At 39.8% G+C, this 17,858-nt stretch overlaps 1 protein-coding gene across 1 annotated transcript in view; it reads left to right on the forward strand.

The window, feature by feature from the left end:
- THSD7B (thrombospondin type 1 domain containing 7B) overlaps positions 1 to 17,858 on the forward strand; it is a 299,931-nt gene that overhangs the window by 195,335 nt on the left and 86,738 nt on the right. Inside the window, exons 14-15 of the mRNA XM_059475946.1 lie at positions 8,410 to 8,604; positions 12,673 to 12,936. Of these exons, the coding sequence (XP_059331929.1) occupies positions 8,410 to 8,604; positions 12,673 to 12,936 (459 nt within the window). The remainder of the gene's footprint in view (positions 1 to 8,409; positions 8,605 to 12,672; positions 12,937 to 17,858) is intronic.

Here is a 17,858-nt window from a genome sequence, read left to right on the forward strand (position 1 = left end):
GAGCTCCAACAAAGATGAACAAAACTTCACAGGTGAAAAGAGGGTATAAGCTGAGAGTCTAACTGGTGATTTATTACAGCCAAGATTAAAATGATTTGTACTGGAAAGACTGTAATAAAAGAAAATGCAGCATAGTGCAGTGTCCCAGGCTGTGGTTGCCTGGAATGAAGATTACTAATAATCTTTCAGCAGGGTGGAAACTATTTCCAGGTCTGATGCAATTTATGTTCTATTGTATTAATTTTTTTTTTTTTTTGCATTTGATTGCTTTTTTCAGTTAAGTAAGCCATCAATTCTATTATCTGTACCAATGGTAAAGGAATCATGATAGAGAACTTTCTGTGTCCAAATGTTGCATTTGGTATACATGACTAATCCTATTGTGATCAGTGTTTGGATTGTGTAATTTCTTCAGAAACAAATGCTTGCAAACAAATGTTTTATTCATAGAAGAATCATTAAAAAGAAAATAGGGTCTGTTGTTTTCCTGTTGAAATAATTGTGAGTTTTCCCATTGTTTCAGCAATAATGCAATCTGCTTTATAGCCCCCCCAATTATAACAAGTTAGTGAAAATTTAAGATGAGTAGCAGCAGCCAAATAAGAAATGTTTCTATTTTTTCTGCCCATAAGAAAGGAAGAGAAGATCATTGCATGAAAACCTCAAAGTCCTGTAAGATATCTCCCTTTGCATCTTCTCTGATCTTCTGCCTTGTTTTTAAGAGATGAGAAGGAAAAAACAGATAGTCCCTTTAGATCTGTTAGCTTCAAAAGAGAAGTAGAAGGGAATGTACTGGCAGTGAGAATGGTCTGAACAGCAAACCTGAAGGAAGATGGGTGTAATTATTTTTATTATTTTTAAGAGGCAAAGCTATTGGATCTGCTTCATTCACACATGAAGTTCATTTAGCATGAGACAGGTGAAATACCACTCCTAATACTTATGGAAATCAGGGTCTTTTGTATACCCAGTTTAGAAATACAGCCTTCTTGGACTATTTGTCTCTCCTGGAGGATTTGGGTGTCTTTTTTGGTTTTGTTTGTCATCTTTTTTTTTTTTTTTTTTTTTTTTCCTGATGAAGAATGGATTCCCTGACATAGGGTTTCGAAAAAACACTTTTCTCCTGCACAGTAGGAATGTTGGGGAAAAAGTAGGAAAAGCCATTCTGGATGGATAATATACATATTATGTACATATGCATGGAACTCCCACACATCAGAGTGTGACTCTGCTCTTCCTGGGATTCCAATCTGCGTATTTAGTTTTCCCACTGGGTAAATCTCCTGAAAACTCTCAAACATTTCATTTTTCAAGGCTGTAGGAGGGAAATTTTTCACATTCTCTTTCACTTTCTCACTGCCTGTTACCTTTAATCTAAATACAGTGTCTTTACTGTACTTACGCTGTGCTGACCCTTGAATCTCAAGTCCAGTATCTTTATTTTTCTCTCATGAGGTGGACAATATTGTATGATGGCTGAAAGATACTTAATTTAGATAACATGAATTATTTGATTATGCGTTTTTATTAGTTTCAGTCAAAGTAATTTCAGTTGCATTATCAGTTTTAGACTGGAGATGAGTAGCCAGACTTCAGACCTCAATGCATTTAGTATTCCTATCTATTATTTTATGGTAGAAAAGTGATAGTTAGAGTGGAAAGTTTTATGCAGGACCATATATATAAAATCCACTGGTATTTCAGAAAACTTTGAGAGCACTTTCCATGAAGGGAATGTAGATTAGGATGAGTTGAAAAGCTGTTGAAGGGCCTGTGTATGTCCCAGTAGCTTTAGCTGCTGGTCCTGAACAAGGGGGCAAGAGCAGTGTGAGTTTGGAATACCAAAATGGGAAGAGCCGGAGCTGGGGAATGGGGAGCTGAGGAGGAAAGGTGGACTCAAGTCTTGAGGTGTTACCTTGGACCATCATATTTTAAATCTAATGTTGGAGCAGTTGTGAATATGTGGGTGTATTAGTGTTGTTCTGGATTTAGTATCTGTGCTTCACTGCAGAGGAAGTCAGTGCTTGCCTAATCAGCTGAGTAATTTTCCAGCTTGAGTTACTAGAAATACTGTAATGTTGTGTTTGTTTTCCATTTTCTCTCTCTCTCATGTTATTTGGCATATTTGATTCTCTGTATTTACTGTCATCTCAATGCATGTATTTATAGCAGGATGGCTTAGTCTTATTTTCAAGTTGTGCAATAAATAATTCATCTTAAATATAACTTGATGATAGGCGCTACAAAGAAATTGAACTCGAGCAATTTTGATAATTGTGGGCCACAGAAAGAGGAAAAAAATTAACATGTTTTTGTATTTTATGTTCTCAGAAAGGACCATAATTTCTATCATTAATCATCTAATGCACTTCCATTGATTTTCTTTTTAATAGAAAATGAAAATAAAAGCAATTCAAAACCTATAATAATGTTTGGGGGGAAAGGGAAAAATTGTGAAAGATTCTTTAGACTGATTGCATAATGTAGAAGCACTCAGATTGCAGCTATTCTCTGGACAAAGTAAATTTGAAACATTAAAAACTCATATTATTTTGCCTTCCTGGCCAGGCAGAGTCTGAACCACTTAGAATATGAAAACGCTTGTATAAAAATAGTGCTCAGCATTAATTTATCAATCCTGTGTTCTGCATTCAGTGTGTGGGTGGGAGGAGGAATGGGCTTTACAGCAATGCACTTCTCTCTATCTCCTCATACAGTGGGCAGCTGTGGCTCACAGATGAGGAAAAATAAAACCTCAAGTCACACAGCTTGGCAAAATTGACATGTGCAGCTCAGCCCTTACAGCAGTTCAGATCCTGTATTCCAAACCAAATAATCGATCACCCACTCTATGAGTATCAAATTAAAATTGCACTCTGAGGAGTTATTTTAGATGGAACAGAGATGAGTCCAGTTGAAGGCATTAAATGGTGCTGGAGGTGCCCTCCCACCATGCTGGCCCTTAGCTGCAGCTGGAACTCCTTCTGGGGCTTCTGTGCCTACATTAACCCCATGCACGTGTTACTGTGGAAAGGCTGCAGAGAGAAACCAGCCTAAAGAGCAGCCACAACATGGACCTTTATCTTGAGAAGGATGTGCACAGTTTTGCATTCTGTTTGTCCCTCCTTTCTTAATTCTATCCCAAACTTCTTCCCTTTCCCATTACAATCTCTTCTCCATGCTGATGCTCTGTGCCTGACTTTTCTGCCCATTTCTTCCCTGACCCCTTTTCATGCAAATCATTTCAGTTGCTTTCCTTTATCTTTCAGTTGGTATTTACCATCTTTATTGCATCCCAAGCTCATCTCGGGCTCCCCTTGTTAGTTTATAGAGCCTGTTGGTTGGGATCTGTGTTTATTCAGTGCTTTGTTTGCATGGTGGAATTTGTCAGCCCTTTAGCACTTCTGTCAATATCATTAATAATTACAGAATGGGAAACTGGTGACCTCAGAGACAGTTTTCCTTCTGAATAACTAGTTGTCCCAGCTCTTCCTTAGTTATTTGTACGAGATTTGTGTCTGTGATGTCCTTGCTGGCATAATTTGTTCTTTTTCTCAGACTTGCTTTTAGTGGTTATCTTATGGAGTGTTCTGTAAGTCCAGACTTTGGACACACTTCATGGCAGGGAGTACTGCCATCCAGAGGGGCTGCCACAGGGATGGAGTTAAGTGTATGTTTATTTTCTTATAGAATCAGGACTTTAAACTTCAACCTGTGTCTCAGCTGAGCCTTGTCTTATGTCTTCTACTCTGTCTGATTCTGGCCTGCTATAATTAGGGGTTGCATTAACATACCAATAATAGTGTAAATGTTCCACCTGGGATTCTGAAGAAACTTGTTCTAAGTATGAAAGAGCATCAGTAGAGAAAATAAATGAGGTCATCATGAGTTATGGGAGTATACTTACAGTAAGCATGCCTAGACCCTTATGGTATTTTATTCCTTGGTTTTCTAATATATTATCTCAACTTCTTTTTCACTTCCCAGTAGTGATATGTGTAAGCAATGATGTGTTCTCTCATTACATTGAGGGATACCAAGAATAATTATGCAACAGAAATGAGGCTTTTTCTGAACAAGAGGGTAAAGAGCTATATTAAAATAATAGCTTTGACTTTACATGCTGGCTTTGATTTTTCAACGATTCTTAGAATTTGAAGACAGGGAAGATTATGACCTTATTTTGCCTACACCTCTTGGCATTAAAGCTCTTGTCTAGCCTCATAGCTCATCCTATTGTTCCTGTACTAATTCCAGTCATTTCATTTGCCCTACTGCATAGCTTCAGTTTTAGTGTTTGGCCTGAGTGTACCTTCCTGGAATTATCAGTCATGGTTTTCAGATGTCCTAATGACATTTAATTCCAGAGTTTTGAAAACACAAATTTACTTTTCTCAAATTGAAAGTGCCATGGTACAATATAATTTTACTGGTTCATAGTTGATACTCTCAGTCTTTAGCTTTTTACCCTTTGGAATCTGTTGGAATGCATTTTTAAAGGGGAATTGATTGTAACTTAGGTAAATGAACATGATTACAGAGGCTGTCTGTAATTGGATTTTTACTTAAGAGGAATTAAATTTATGTTATGTTTCCTTATTGGAGGCAGTGCTGTGCCTGTACTCTTTCATTCTCAATACAATTCCTTTTTTTAGGATCATCTTCAATGCTCTTATGCCAGGCATGATCACCTGAGAGCACCTGAGTCCCCTCAGTTTGATGCTGACACCCTGCTTTGGTGATGCTGTAACATCATCCAAGGATGCCTTCAGTGCCTCTGCAATCTGACAGTGTGCAAACATTTGATTTCACCATCTAAAAGTTTATAGGAGAAGTGTCTGTTATTTACTTTCAATTTAGGAGAAATGTAGTTACAGAATGTAGCTCCCATATGCTTGTGTGTGCCATATGCTGAGATGCTGGCACGCAGACACACTCTTGTGGGTGGGAATGCACAGCCAGAAGACAGAGACTGTCACACTGCATATCCCCTTAGCAGTCCTTGCTCAGTCTCCTGGCAGGGCCCTGTAGCAGCAGAAAGGGAAATTTGCTCCCCAAGCTCTACATTTAACACTTGACTTAAGCCTTGAAGCAAAACATGCAGCTGTTTTCATTGCTCATGTTTATTGCTTTGTTGTGTTGGCACCTTCATAGGTGCATCCACACAGTCTGCTAAACAATTCCAGCCCTTCCCTGAATAAAAGTTATTTTCTTTCAGTCTCTTAAACCTGGCTACCTTTCATTTTAATTCATGAACTCATGGTTATTATTACAAGAGAAAGTATTTTGGTTTTTATTTTTTTTGTGACAGCAGTTCTTTTTATATCAGTGGAAGAATTGCATTAAAATGCCATGCCATAGTGTGGCCCCAAGTGTTTAATTCCAGTTGGTGGGGTTGACTGGTGGTAATAAAAAGAATAGTAGGAGTTCAAGAGGAAATCCTGCATTTCCTCTCTTGGTGGGAATGAATATTATAATTTGAAAGCCTTTATCTGGTAGTGTCCGATATTAGCAGTTTTTGTCATATGTTTGTGTCCATTTTAAATGCTTTAGAGATGGTAGAAATCACACGTTATGCCTAGGAGGGATTTGTTACTGTGATTTTTTTTCTCAGTGCATAGGACTGCAAATGGACTGCATTTGCTCTCTGGGGGTATCCTGCTTGAAAAAACAAAAGAAATGTTGACATAACAGAAATAGCTTTGCGGTATGAGTTTATTTAAAACCATTGTGACAGAACTGAGGATTAAGGGGAAATATTTTTTATGCGGCATAAACCACATATGAGCCAAACCAATCAGTAGTTTGAAACCACTGAGGATAAATAATTTTATTTTCCTGAAGGTTCACTGAAAACAAATTTCTCTCATTCTCTTTCCAGAACTGCCTGTATATGAAAATATTTTTCTCTTAGAAGTTAAAGCTAAGTAAACTGGGAAGTTTGCAAGAAGCAAAAATGAGGGGATTGGTTTCTGATGGAGCCACTGGAGTTGGGTTCATTTTCTCTGCTGCTTTCTGCCTGCCCCTTCCCCATCTGTTAAAATACCCTAATGGGCTTTTGCTTTATCATTTTGTTTATTTTAACAATTCATGCAGCTCACCTCAAGCCAGGTTTTAAGCATGTAGCAAGAGTCACGGGAGATCCTCCTCCTCCCCTCCTTTAGGGGTTATTTCTCTTATCAGAGTACACATTAGACATTATTTTCAGCCCCTTCTTGTCTCCATGTTTATACATATCTAATTCACTATATTATTTGTTACTTTAACTTTCCTCTCTCATGTTTCCATTGTCAATAATTTCTTTAAGCTCCATAATCTCCGTCAAATATTTTCCCTGATTTCATATGTCCTTATATATATAGTTCTATTTTAGCATCCAAATAGGCTCAGTGAACTTGGTGAATTATTTGAATACTTAAAATTGTGTCCGTTTGTGCAGAAGTTGGGGCGGTTAGACAATAACTGATCACAGCAGTGGGGTGTCTGGTTTAACATCGATACCTAGAACTTCTATTGCTTGTCCTGACATCATTAACAGTGTCAGGAATGAGCTGTGCTTTTCTGGCAGCTCCTGCTGAGCATGGCTATGGGATGGTTTGCTCTGGAATCACAATTCCTGCTGTGTGGGGCTGGCAGTGGAGGACGATGTTCATGTCCCTGCCAGCCGCCGTCGCGATGCTGAGGAGATGCTCTGCATCCCCTTGGCCACACCTCACGTGGTCACAGCTGTGTGGCCAAGCCTGGGGTGTCCTTGCTGAAGGTAATGAGGCTACACGGACCTTGGCCACCAGAGTCTCTCACCTGTTTAACCTTCCTGAAGAGGGCAATTAGGCCGTGTCCCGCGCAGAGCTGTGACCTCTGTCCTGTAATGAGGAGGGGAGGGCTCCGGGCTCACAGCTGGAGCTGGGAGCTGGGAAGGGTCACAGCATTGGAAGTGAAAGGCAAGGATCAGCAATTTAGAGGTGGTCATTAATATGCTGATTTGCTGTCACTTGGGTCTAAAGAGACATTTAACAATTGCTTGCCTTTTGCATGCTCTTCAAAATGCTGATTTTTTCCATAGAATCTAATTACATTTTAATAAGATCTTTTTGTATTTCCAGGTGATTGCTAACCCATTCCTTTCTCCCATACAGTGCTATAGTTAAAACCCAAAAATCATGTGTATTCATTGCAGAGTTACACCCCAGTAAATCCTTTAACTGTAAGAAAACAGAGTTGTTTTTACCTTTCTTTTCATGCACTCTTACTCACATTAATTGCTGGCAACAAGGAAAATATATGCAGCCTCAAAAACCTGAATTATTTAGCAATTGTCATAAAATAATATCACAGGTTGTTAAAGTTAAATAATAAAATCTGTATGAAATAACTTCATCCTTAGTAGTTTTATGATGCAATGTGTGGACTTGCCCAGAATCAGAGAGCCCAACATGACTAAAATCTCATGGCCAAATTCAGTTCATTACTCTGTCCCTGAGTTTATTACCTTAATCAAGTCATGACCTGCCTTTGCTTTGTTTAACCTGCACTGGAGGATATAAATAGCCTATAATCTTGGAGGTTTTATGAGAATTAATTATTATTAATGAAATGAAAGACTCCATGATGTGCAGGCTATTTTTATTTATTATAATTACTTACTATTAATTCACTGAATTTAGCAAGTTTTATCCTAGGTTTCCTGTGACTCAGATTCATACATTGAATACTTTTGTTCTCTATCATGGCTATACAGTACCAATATCCACTGTGAAAAATTAATTATTACTTCTAAAAAAGGACAGCAGACAAAGTGGGAGAGTATAAGAGGTATCACAATATTTAGGGAGCTCAGTGGGGGGGGGAGACAGATCTGGTACTTACACCTTGCTGAAGGAAGCATTTAGCTGTGGCATCTACTGAGTCACTCCTTTCATCTGAAATATGGAAAAAATGATGGTTTTGGAAAAAGAAGCTTTCTTTTATAGTTTTTAGGGGCTTTTTTTTTTACCACAGTTTCAATTCCATGAGTAGCAAGCGCATCACAGCTTGTGAATCCTGGCCTCGACCAAATATGTTTTCTGGCTCATGGCCACAGTGTTACCTATTTTCTTGCTTGATTGTACAAGGTATCATTGGTTACAGTGTTCCCACAACCTTTAAAATGACTGCTCCTTGAGAATATTGAGTTTATATCATCATTTAGATAACACACTGGTCAAACAAGAACGTGTCTTTATGGTTTAGTGAAGCTTCACTCACTGAGTGACACACGAACAATGCCCTAAAACCAAATCAGCTTTATCCTGTTAATCCAGGGGAGAGAAACTCACACAGAACACCAGGACTGACTGCCCAGAGTGTAATGCAGTAAATATATATATGAGAACATAAGGCTTTCTGTGTTTTCTGTGCCCTTGCTTGCAGCTGTGACGTGCCTGTCGGAGCAGGGCGGCTCTGCTGCCGTCGGGGACTGCGTGCGGTGGGCAGGAGCGATGCCAGCCCTGGTCCAGGAGTGCCACATTCCCTGCAAGGATGACTGCACTTTCACCCCCTGGTCTAAATTCACAGCCTGCTCCTCTGACTGTGACACAGCCAGGAGCAGGAGGCGCTCGCTCACAGGTATAATCTTTTACAATATTTATCTGATTGGGAATAATGCCTCTGCAGTGTTGGAGTGGTGGGAAATTCCAGAGCATCCTTCATTGCTTTTTCATCTGGCACTGATCATTGCCAGCCTTATACACATTCCAGTACAAGAGCAGTGCAGAAAAGGTATAAAGGTTTTAGATGTAAACCAAATCAAACAGTGACCAGGCTTTGTGCAAGTTTATCTGACCTATTAATCTGGGAAGCATGCAGAAAATACATATACAGGAGTACAAATCAGTGTGATTTTCTGGAGGAAATTTAAAATTGGGAGTTTTGTGCTCAGCGGTATGCCCCAGTTCAACAGGGCAAATTAATACCATGAATAAAGAAAACCCAGTACCATTAGAGCAGCTTTGTTTGATCTTTTACATGTGTTCATTAAACTCACCAGTTCAAACCATTTGATGGATCAGTCTTCCATGCTTGCTGTTGAGGTTTGTTATTATGTTATTTGAATGCTGACCAAACTGAAAAGCTTTAAAACTCCTTAATATGAATAGTTTGGAACTGCATGTTTTGCTGGGAGTTGTCTTCCCCCACGTGCATAGTTAAGTAAAAAAGAATTATACTGTGCTTACATGGTTTACAAGAAATTTGCTGTTATTGTTCTTCTCAACAGTCACATCTTTTCATGTTTCTGTGTTGTGTTTGAGAGCTAATATGTACCCGGCTTGAGTTGCTCCTTTAATAGGGATGAAACTTCAAAGATTTTGACTGTGGAGTAGAGTGCTAAAATTGCTGTAAGAATATCTGCTGAGATAAAAGCTGGGACCTGGAGGGCAGCAAAACGTGGTGGCCACCACTGCTCCTTCCTCCAAGACTCACTTGTCCTTGCCTGCATGGCTGTATTCTTACTCCATTTGTTACTGCTGGAATGTTCTGTATGTTTTACTAAATAACAATTACAGTACACATTGATACTGGTTTCAAGCTGCCATTTGTCAGTGTGGCTCATTAAAGGATAAAGATTTCTTTTTCACTAAAACTCTCCAGTATTATACAATGCTCTGTAGTTTCTGGCAAAGAACATATTCTAAAGTGTTCTCTATACCAGTGCCTGTAGGTTTATAGTAGGAGAAATGCTTGATCCCTAGCAAAATAATAGGTGCCTGGTCTTACAAAAAATATGTAAAAAATAATTAATAATTACTTACAGGTAGTTCTAAATCTGATTTTTCTTTATGAGCATTGTGCAAGTTACAAAACAGTACAGCCCTATCTATCCCCTTTCTTACTCTGTTCTACATCAGATGGAGATCTGTTCAATTAAGTGGACCAAAAGTGATTTCTAATGCCCAGGTTCTGTTGGTTTGTCTCCTCACCTGCACTGCGTTTGTGACCAAGCACCAGCAGTCTCCCCATCCGACCTTGCTGGGTTCCATTTTTCCTGCCAGGATGGAGCTCGTGGTCTCAGCCTGTGGCCAGTGAAGGTGTCCTGAAAAACAAGTGGTGAACATGCAGTGAATGTCCCAGGTGGGGATGTGACAACGCCCCAGAGAGGAGAAGGGGACACCCAAATCAGACACTGGCTTTGGTTTGGCCCCTTCTCAAAAGGGGAACTCAGTGAGACAGGTGCCAACTTGTATTTGCATAAATGCTTCTTGAAAAATAGACACAAGTCTTGAAAAAAATCTCATCTGCAGGAACTCAAAAATTAAGGAAAATGCTATTTTCAAAAGTATTTTGTGATGTTAAGAGACCTTGATCCATTTGCATTTCACCTCTCTGTAAGTGTGCATGAATTGTACCTCTTGTTCATCAACTGCGTGTTTCTGTTCTCAAGTGAATGCTTTGGCTTCATTATAAGAGTTCATTGATAATGTCATTTAATGGAAATCTTCTAATTGTTTGCTGAATATTTGCGTGCTCTCCACTCAATTTTTAATAGTATAATTCATTTTACTTTGTAATTCATCATTGACTCTACATACGAAACTAGTCATTATTAAGTGAAGGACTTATTACAGAACATATCAAAATTCAAAGACATTATAATGGGAACACCATTTTTAGGTGAGTCTTCAGTTAATTAATACAGTCAGTTAATTCTCTGCATTGTGGATACAAAGCACTTTCTGTATTTTTAGTGTTTTCTATAATTTTATTTACAGTATGTACTATCTGATAATATTTAATATATAATGTTTCTTAGTATTCAGAAATGTAATTAAAAAAGGAAATTCTATTTAATTGATGGGTTTATGTCCTCAAAAAAATTTGGAGATGGTATTTTTAGCAGTGATCTTTAAAGCAGTCTGTAAAGATGATAAAAATATCACTACCACTAATTCTAAAAATATTTCTATGGGAAGGGTATGGGATCAATGTCACTTTTCCTCTTAAAATAGGGCTTTCATAGCAGCTTCATTTAGGGGGAAGATTCCAACAAAACAGATGGCAGGGCAAGTTGTTAAAAAAAACAGTCACATAAGTATGAGGTTATTAACATCCTTACCTCAGTGTGTTGTGCTTTGTGTCATGGTGGCAAAACGTGGGCAAATCCCAAATTCCCATGTTTACTAACACAATGCAGAGCACACAACTGAACATAGAGTTTGTTGCTCCTCATGGCTTCTCAAACAGAAAAGGCTGGAAATGCCATTAGAGAGCTCTCAATCTGGTTAAAGTCTCTTAAAAGACTTTCCTTTAAGTATGGAGAGTTGTACCTGCATTTCCTCATAAATATATTCTTAAAATGAAAACATAGATTTATCTACCAAACTGTAAAGATGCTGATTGATTTATTTTTTTTTTGGCATGATTTTGTGCTGGCAAATTCTACATTCCCCAGAACTCTGAAAATACCATTTTGAAAGAGCTGGGGCTTGAAGGATGGTGATATTAAGGGTCTACAGTCAGGGGCCTTTCCTTGGCAGGTACATATTTGTATGGAAACAGGCATTGATGAGACCCAGCTTGTCTGGGGTGAAATGGCTCTTGGTTCCAGGCTGGAAAGGGGATTGTTGAGTTACATAACTTATCTTTTGGTTTTAGTATCTTATTTGTGTGCAATGAAGAGAAAACATTTATTCTGGCATCAAAGCTTTAAAAACCTTCTGCAAAACTGTTTTTAGTGCATCCAAGATTCCCAAGGAATATTTTGAGGATGGCATACAGATACAGTTTGTTGCTGATGCCAAATGCAAAGACATTCCTGAGCTCAGCCAGCATCAAGATTGTTCCACAGCATGCTGGCTGACCTGTGCCAAGAAAAGCATTGATTTTTATCTTTGGAGGCTGTGTACAGACATTTGTTCCCTTGAGCAGTTGTAGGGATGCAGAGAGCTTGAACTGTCTGTTTTGCATTATTTCTTCTTGTACTGGGACCGACCCCTTCTCATGCCTTGAAGTCCTGCAGGACAAGGGCATGGAGAGTGCAATTGCAGAGAGCTGTACTGTGGGTTTATTTGGATGCTGCTGCTGCTTTCTAAAACTTCTGAAAGAGCTTTCTTTTAAAACCTGTTGAAGGAACAGAGCAAAGGAAAACATGAAAGCAAACACAACCATTGAAATGCTTTCCAGCGCTAATAATTTACTGAGGATTATCTTTTTCTGTTTTCTTCAAAGCATGGTTTGTGTGCACAGCTCATCTTTAACTAATTTGTAAAGAAATCTCAAAGAAGTTGTAGCTAATTTAGGGTCCTCCGGAAGTTGTCCTGGCAACCATTGATTGCGAACAAATAGAAAACAATCCATTTATTTCCATCAGATAATTAGGGGAAAATGATATTATATGAAATTACAAAGCAGTTTCTGGGCAGACCATTTCTAGAGTGAGACTTTATATTTTACTCCTTCATCTACCCATCAGAACAGTATTTCCAAGTTCTCTGGTTGCCCCTGGAGATAAGTACGTTGTCCTTGCATGCCAGAGCACTGGCAGCAGCTAATAGATGCCTCAGAAACATCCCTGAATATTAACATTCAGATTGTCTTGGTTCTAATGTGTTGAATTCATGCAAGTATAAATACTATGACGTGTTGTTATCAAGAGCAGCAGATGTTGAGCTAACGTGCCGATTCCTGTGGTCGGAACAGGGCGAAGCAGAAAGCGCGACAAATGCCAGAACACGGAACTTTATCCTCAAGTTGAGACGGAGCCGTGCCCCTGCGAGGCGTTCACCTCCCAGCCCCATGGGAATTGGTCTGACTGCATTATCAGAGGGGGTCCAGCCGAGCTGCAGCTGGGAATGGCGGCCCAGGGAGCGGCCAGGGAGTGTGGCCAGGGCGTGCGGCTGCGAGCCATCGCCTGCTACGACAGGAGCGGCAGACTGGTGGAGCCATCTCTCTGTAGCACTTCGGGTAAGGAGTGTAGAACAGCACACAACACCTGTGAATAGCACTCTGTGGCTCACTGGGGAGCTTATCTGAGGTGTGTGCTTGCTGGAATAGCTCTCACAAGTTTGTCCTGGGTGTGGAACACAGTTCTTCAAATATCTACTTATTGCTCTTTAATACTGAGGTTTTCCTCAGTGTAAGGGTCTGCTGGCATTTCTGCTATGAAAATGAAGCACGAGAAGTCTCAGGTTGGCTATAGTGCCAGAATACCAGAGACATTTTCCTAAAAATCCCATAAAAGTAAAAGGTTTGGAGGAGGTGTATTTATTTCAGTCAGCATTTTGTTAGAAGATGTCTCCTACTTTTGCTTTTACTTGTTTAGAAATTTTTATTTCCTTTCACTAAGTTTGGAGGTTTGCAGGGTTGTTTTCAATGAAGGAATTTACAATTTTCTAGAGACAATTATATTTAATTACAAAATGCCTGTGATGTCACCTGCTGTCCCTCATGCCAGGCACACATGGTTTCAGCAACCAGTGGTGTCCTCCCATTGGTTATGTTATGTGCCCATGTTAAGCTCACATTCACAGAGTGTATTTTCATAAATTCTTAGAGTAGATTCTCATGTCCCTGCTTCCTGGGACACTTAAATTTCTTGTATAATCAAGTAACCTATATCAGAAAGAGAACAGAATTAAAATCAAGGAGAGCAGGGTGTGTCGTTCCATTTGGGTGTTTTTTCCCATTTTCCATGACATGCAGTTCATTGAATGGTTTAAGTTGGAAGTGACCTTAAATATCATCTCATTTCAGCTCCTTTCCACTCTCCCAAGTTGCTCCAAGCCCTGTCCAACCTGTCCTTGAACACTTCCAGGGATGGGTCAGTCACAGCTTCTCTGGGCAACCTGTGCTAGAGCTTCACCACAGTTAAAAATTTCTTCCTGGTATCGAATCTAGCCCTGTTACCTGTGCATTTGAAGCCATTTTTCCTTGTCCTATCACTTATCACAGACATAAGCCTTTATTATAGGAGCAAAATCTCCATCTGGGCTGCCTCCAAACCACTGCTGCTCTCTGACTTCCAGCCAAAAGCTTTGGGTCAGCTTGGAGCAGGATGTAGCAGTTTGGAATTCTGTTGATGAGCTGTATGATGGGATGGGGAGAAATGATGTCTCAGGAGGAGATTGTCATACAGTGGGCACCACAAATGTTCCTGAGGGTATGAGGGAGCAGAGAAATCAGCTCTCTGGAGGGTCTTCATGATGGGGATCAGCAGCCTGAGCCACGTGTAATAAAAGGAGAAAAACCCTCCACCTTAATGAAGCGATTCAGTCCTGGAGTGAATTCCTCTTGCAGCTGTTGATGGCTGTTCCAGCTGGCTGCACAGGTTCATAAAGCAGCTTTCCATGGTTTGTGTTTCAACAATGTGCTCTTGTACCAACTGATTGTGCCTCTGTGGCCCATGAAGGAGGAGTAGTGTACCTTTCCCCCACATTACCTTTTCTCCTGCAAAAAGGGAGCTGCTGGGTTTTGAAGGTGGGTTTGCCTGTGGCATGACTTGCTCTTTTGAAACACTCAGGGTTTTTATCACTGTTAAAAAGGGGAGGTTGTCTATGCGTGGGGCTTTTCTAAATAACCTTGAAGCCTGTTTTCTGTCACTGATATTTATGTGGCATTTTTAATGGTCTGGCTTCTCTTAGGGAGGTAGTAGGGAGTGGTAGCTCCAGGGGAATATTGTTCACTTTGTTGTCTTCAGGTTTTTATGTGAGTAAAAATGATTGTGGCACTGCCTTGGCACAGGGCCCACGTCAGAGGCAGAGGGGTGGTCAGTGACTTTGGGCATAGACTGACTAAAAATGGGCAGAAGCTCCACAGGCTCCACTTCTATCACCTGGGACCTGCCTTCCAAGGTTACACAAAGACAAGCCTGATATTTATGGTCTCTAGAGCTGGGAACTTTCAAAATGCACTTCTGAACACCTTATTGAATTAGTGATAGAAACAAATCATTATCCAATTAATAATTAGCAGAATGCTTTTCAACCATAATGGAGAAGAGCAATTTACAGAAGCATGAAGAATTGCTAAGCCCTCAGAAATTATTCATGACAGTGTTTTTTTAAAGCAGCTCAGTTTGTCTTGCTCACCATTAGTATCAGGTGACCTTTTAACATTTGCTGGCTGGCCATGATTATGGCTAATTAATCCATTGTCTTATATATGGAATGCCAATCACGGTGGTGTCTGGGCATTGTTCTTGCTTTATGAGGTGGGGATAAGCAGCTTCCTCTTCTACTCCTTTCAGGTCTTCTGACTTCTCTTTGTTTCCTGCTCTTTTCCTTCTGCAGGACAGTGCTTTTCCTTCCTTTCCCTTGAACCAGAACAGAAGTGAGAAGTTGTAAGACTTAGACCTCAGCTTTTTGATGGGTCCTTTTGAAGAACTGCAGAATGTAGAAAGAGAAATGTAGGGATGTAAATTGGCCCTCAAGAGTAGAAACAAATTTGTCCCAGGTTTGGTAATGTCCTGAGTACATGGTGTAGGACAATAAAAATGGTGTAGAACAGAATAGCTTGTAGCTTTTGTGGAGAGCAAACTCTGGGCTTGTGCCTCCTTGCTGCTGTGATTTTCATTTTCCCTGACTGAAACCTTGTGAACTTAAACTTGAGTAAGGTTTATTTCACTTGGTCAATGTGACCTATTATGTGAGAGTATCAAAGTTGTCAAGTGAATGTACAGTTCGCTTGAGTCTGGTGTGGAAATAAACTGCTCAGAAGGGTTTTGGTTCTGGGGCCCTCCTCTGATGCTGACTTTTTGCAGTAATTCTGCTTTTGTAGTTTGGAGAGTGAGGGGGGAGCCTAAACAAAAACCCAATTAAGTTTGTTCATCTGTGTTTCCTACAAGTTTAGACTCCAACTGTCCTAAGCCTATTATCTACAAATATATTAACCCTTTAAGCACACCTTCCCAACTGGAAATGCACAGTTTCTCCCCATTGGTGTAGTTACTGCAAGCAGATTATCCCAAGGTCCAGAAAGAGTGAAGACAGAGGCATTCCAGCTGAGGTCTGCAGTTTGTTCTGTCCCAGGACCTGAAGCCCAGGCTGGAGGGAGGGACCTCTGCCCTGAGCCACCAGAGCTGAGCAAGCCTGGTGTCAACACTTTGGGTCAGCTGTAGTGGGCACACTGATCACCACTGACTGATTTACCCATCCTCACTGCCATTTAATTGTGTGTTAGCTCATGGTCATTAGATATTACAAGCTTAAAAATACTAATCACAAGCTTTCCTGAATTTTATTTCTTTCTATATCAAATCTTTTCTGCAGGAAAAAAGAGTACACTTTTTTTTTTTTCCATGGCTGGCTTTTGTGATAAACTGCTCTATTTTGGTGGCGTCACCTTTTTCCTTGATCACCTGTTCAATAAGCTTGAGAAATGAGTGATCTGCATTTTCCAGTTGAGCTAGTGATTTTCTCCCAGGTTTGGTTCACCCTTGTTTTTCTTCCTTTAATTTGGAAATGCACCTATGAAATCATGGATAGAGGTAACAACCTCTAAATACATTACAAAATTATAATTGGTGGTTTGCCTCCATTTTCTTTCCCATCAGAAATATTGAGTTGAGCTCACTGCTAGTCCAGAGGGTCTTCATTTTCTAACTGTGTCTGGAGCATCCTCCTTGGCCATGAAATTGTCCTTTTAATTGCAGTTCATCCGCTTCTCAATCTGTCATCTGAGCTGCTCATACTATTTTTGAATTTCCATCTCCTTTGTTTTGAACAATTTCCCGTCGTCCCTTTCCTTCTCTCTTGTGTGCGATGCCAACAGGGTTTTTTTAATCTTAGAGAAACACAGGGTGCCTCATCTGTTCCAAAATCAAAGCTGGAGATTTCTGTGCACTTGCATGGAGGTTCTGCTTTTGATCCGACGAGCAATTTATGGAAAGCAGGAGTTTATGAACAGTGCTTATCCTATTCAAATTCTGCTGTGCTCACAACAACGGGAACCTGGAAGAAAAAGGCACCACAGACAAATAGATCCTGGTTTTAAATCACAGAGTGCTTAGCTGTGACCTGCACTCACCTTAAAAAGCTTTAATTATCTCTGAATTTATGAAGGGCACAGCAGGGATGCTCAGACACCTCCTTACTCTAACCAGTGCAGTCTCCTGTGAGCTCCAGCTTCTGGTGGACTAACCCATCCTAAAATAAAAAGGCTGGGATTGACTCCCCCCATTTTAAGAGAAAATGAGCTGTTTTCAGGTAGTTTTAATCCTTAGATTTTAATAAGCATTCTGCAGTTTTTTATTTGCATAGCTCAAAAGCCATAAGCAGAGCCTTATAGGTTAAAGGAATATGAGTCAGATCTGTCCTGATCTGAAAGCAGACTTGCTGCTTCTACAAGGTTTGGGGGGAAAAATTTGAATGAAAAGGTTGAAAATGCAACACTGAATAGGTGCTTGTTTATTTTTGGAAGTGTATCAGTTTTAGTAATTACTGTGGTACACATTTTTGCACATCCAGTAAATTTTATTTTAAGGAGTGAAAATGTAGAAATCCCTGATTTTGAAAACCTTCAGAAATACGAGCTTTTCTGAACAGACATTTCTCTGTCTTTTTGAAAATATTCCAAAGTTTAATTTCGTTCTTAGTCTGAGTGACATTTTATATTGAAATTTCAGTTTTTAGTGCAACCTGTTGATTTCAGAACCCAGCTAGGCTCACTGTAATCACTTCCCAAAGATAACAAAGACATCCCTGTTTTATCAACATTACAGCACAAATCCAAAACACAGCCCCATACCAGGAACTGTGAAGAAAATTAATTCTACTCCAGCCAAAACTGGCACAGTCTCTCTATGTCCTTTTTATTACATGACTGGATTTTATTAGTGGCTGTATTGCTACTGGAAAACTTTTCAAAGACTGCTTGAGGAAGAAACTTCA

Source organism: Ammospiza nelsoni, chromosome 7, assembly GCF_027579445.1.
Source record: "Ammospiza nelsoni isolate bAmmNel1 chromosome 7, bAmmNel1.pri, whole genome shotgun sequence".
NCBI lineage: Eukaryota > Metazoa > Chordata > Aves > Passeriformes > Passerellidae > Ammospiza > Ammospiza nelsoni.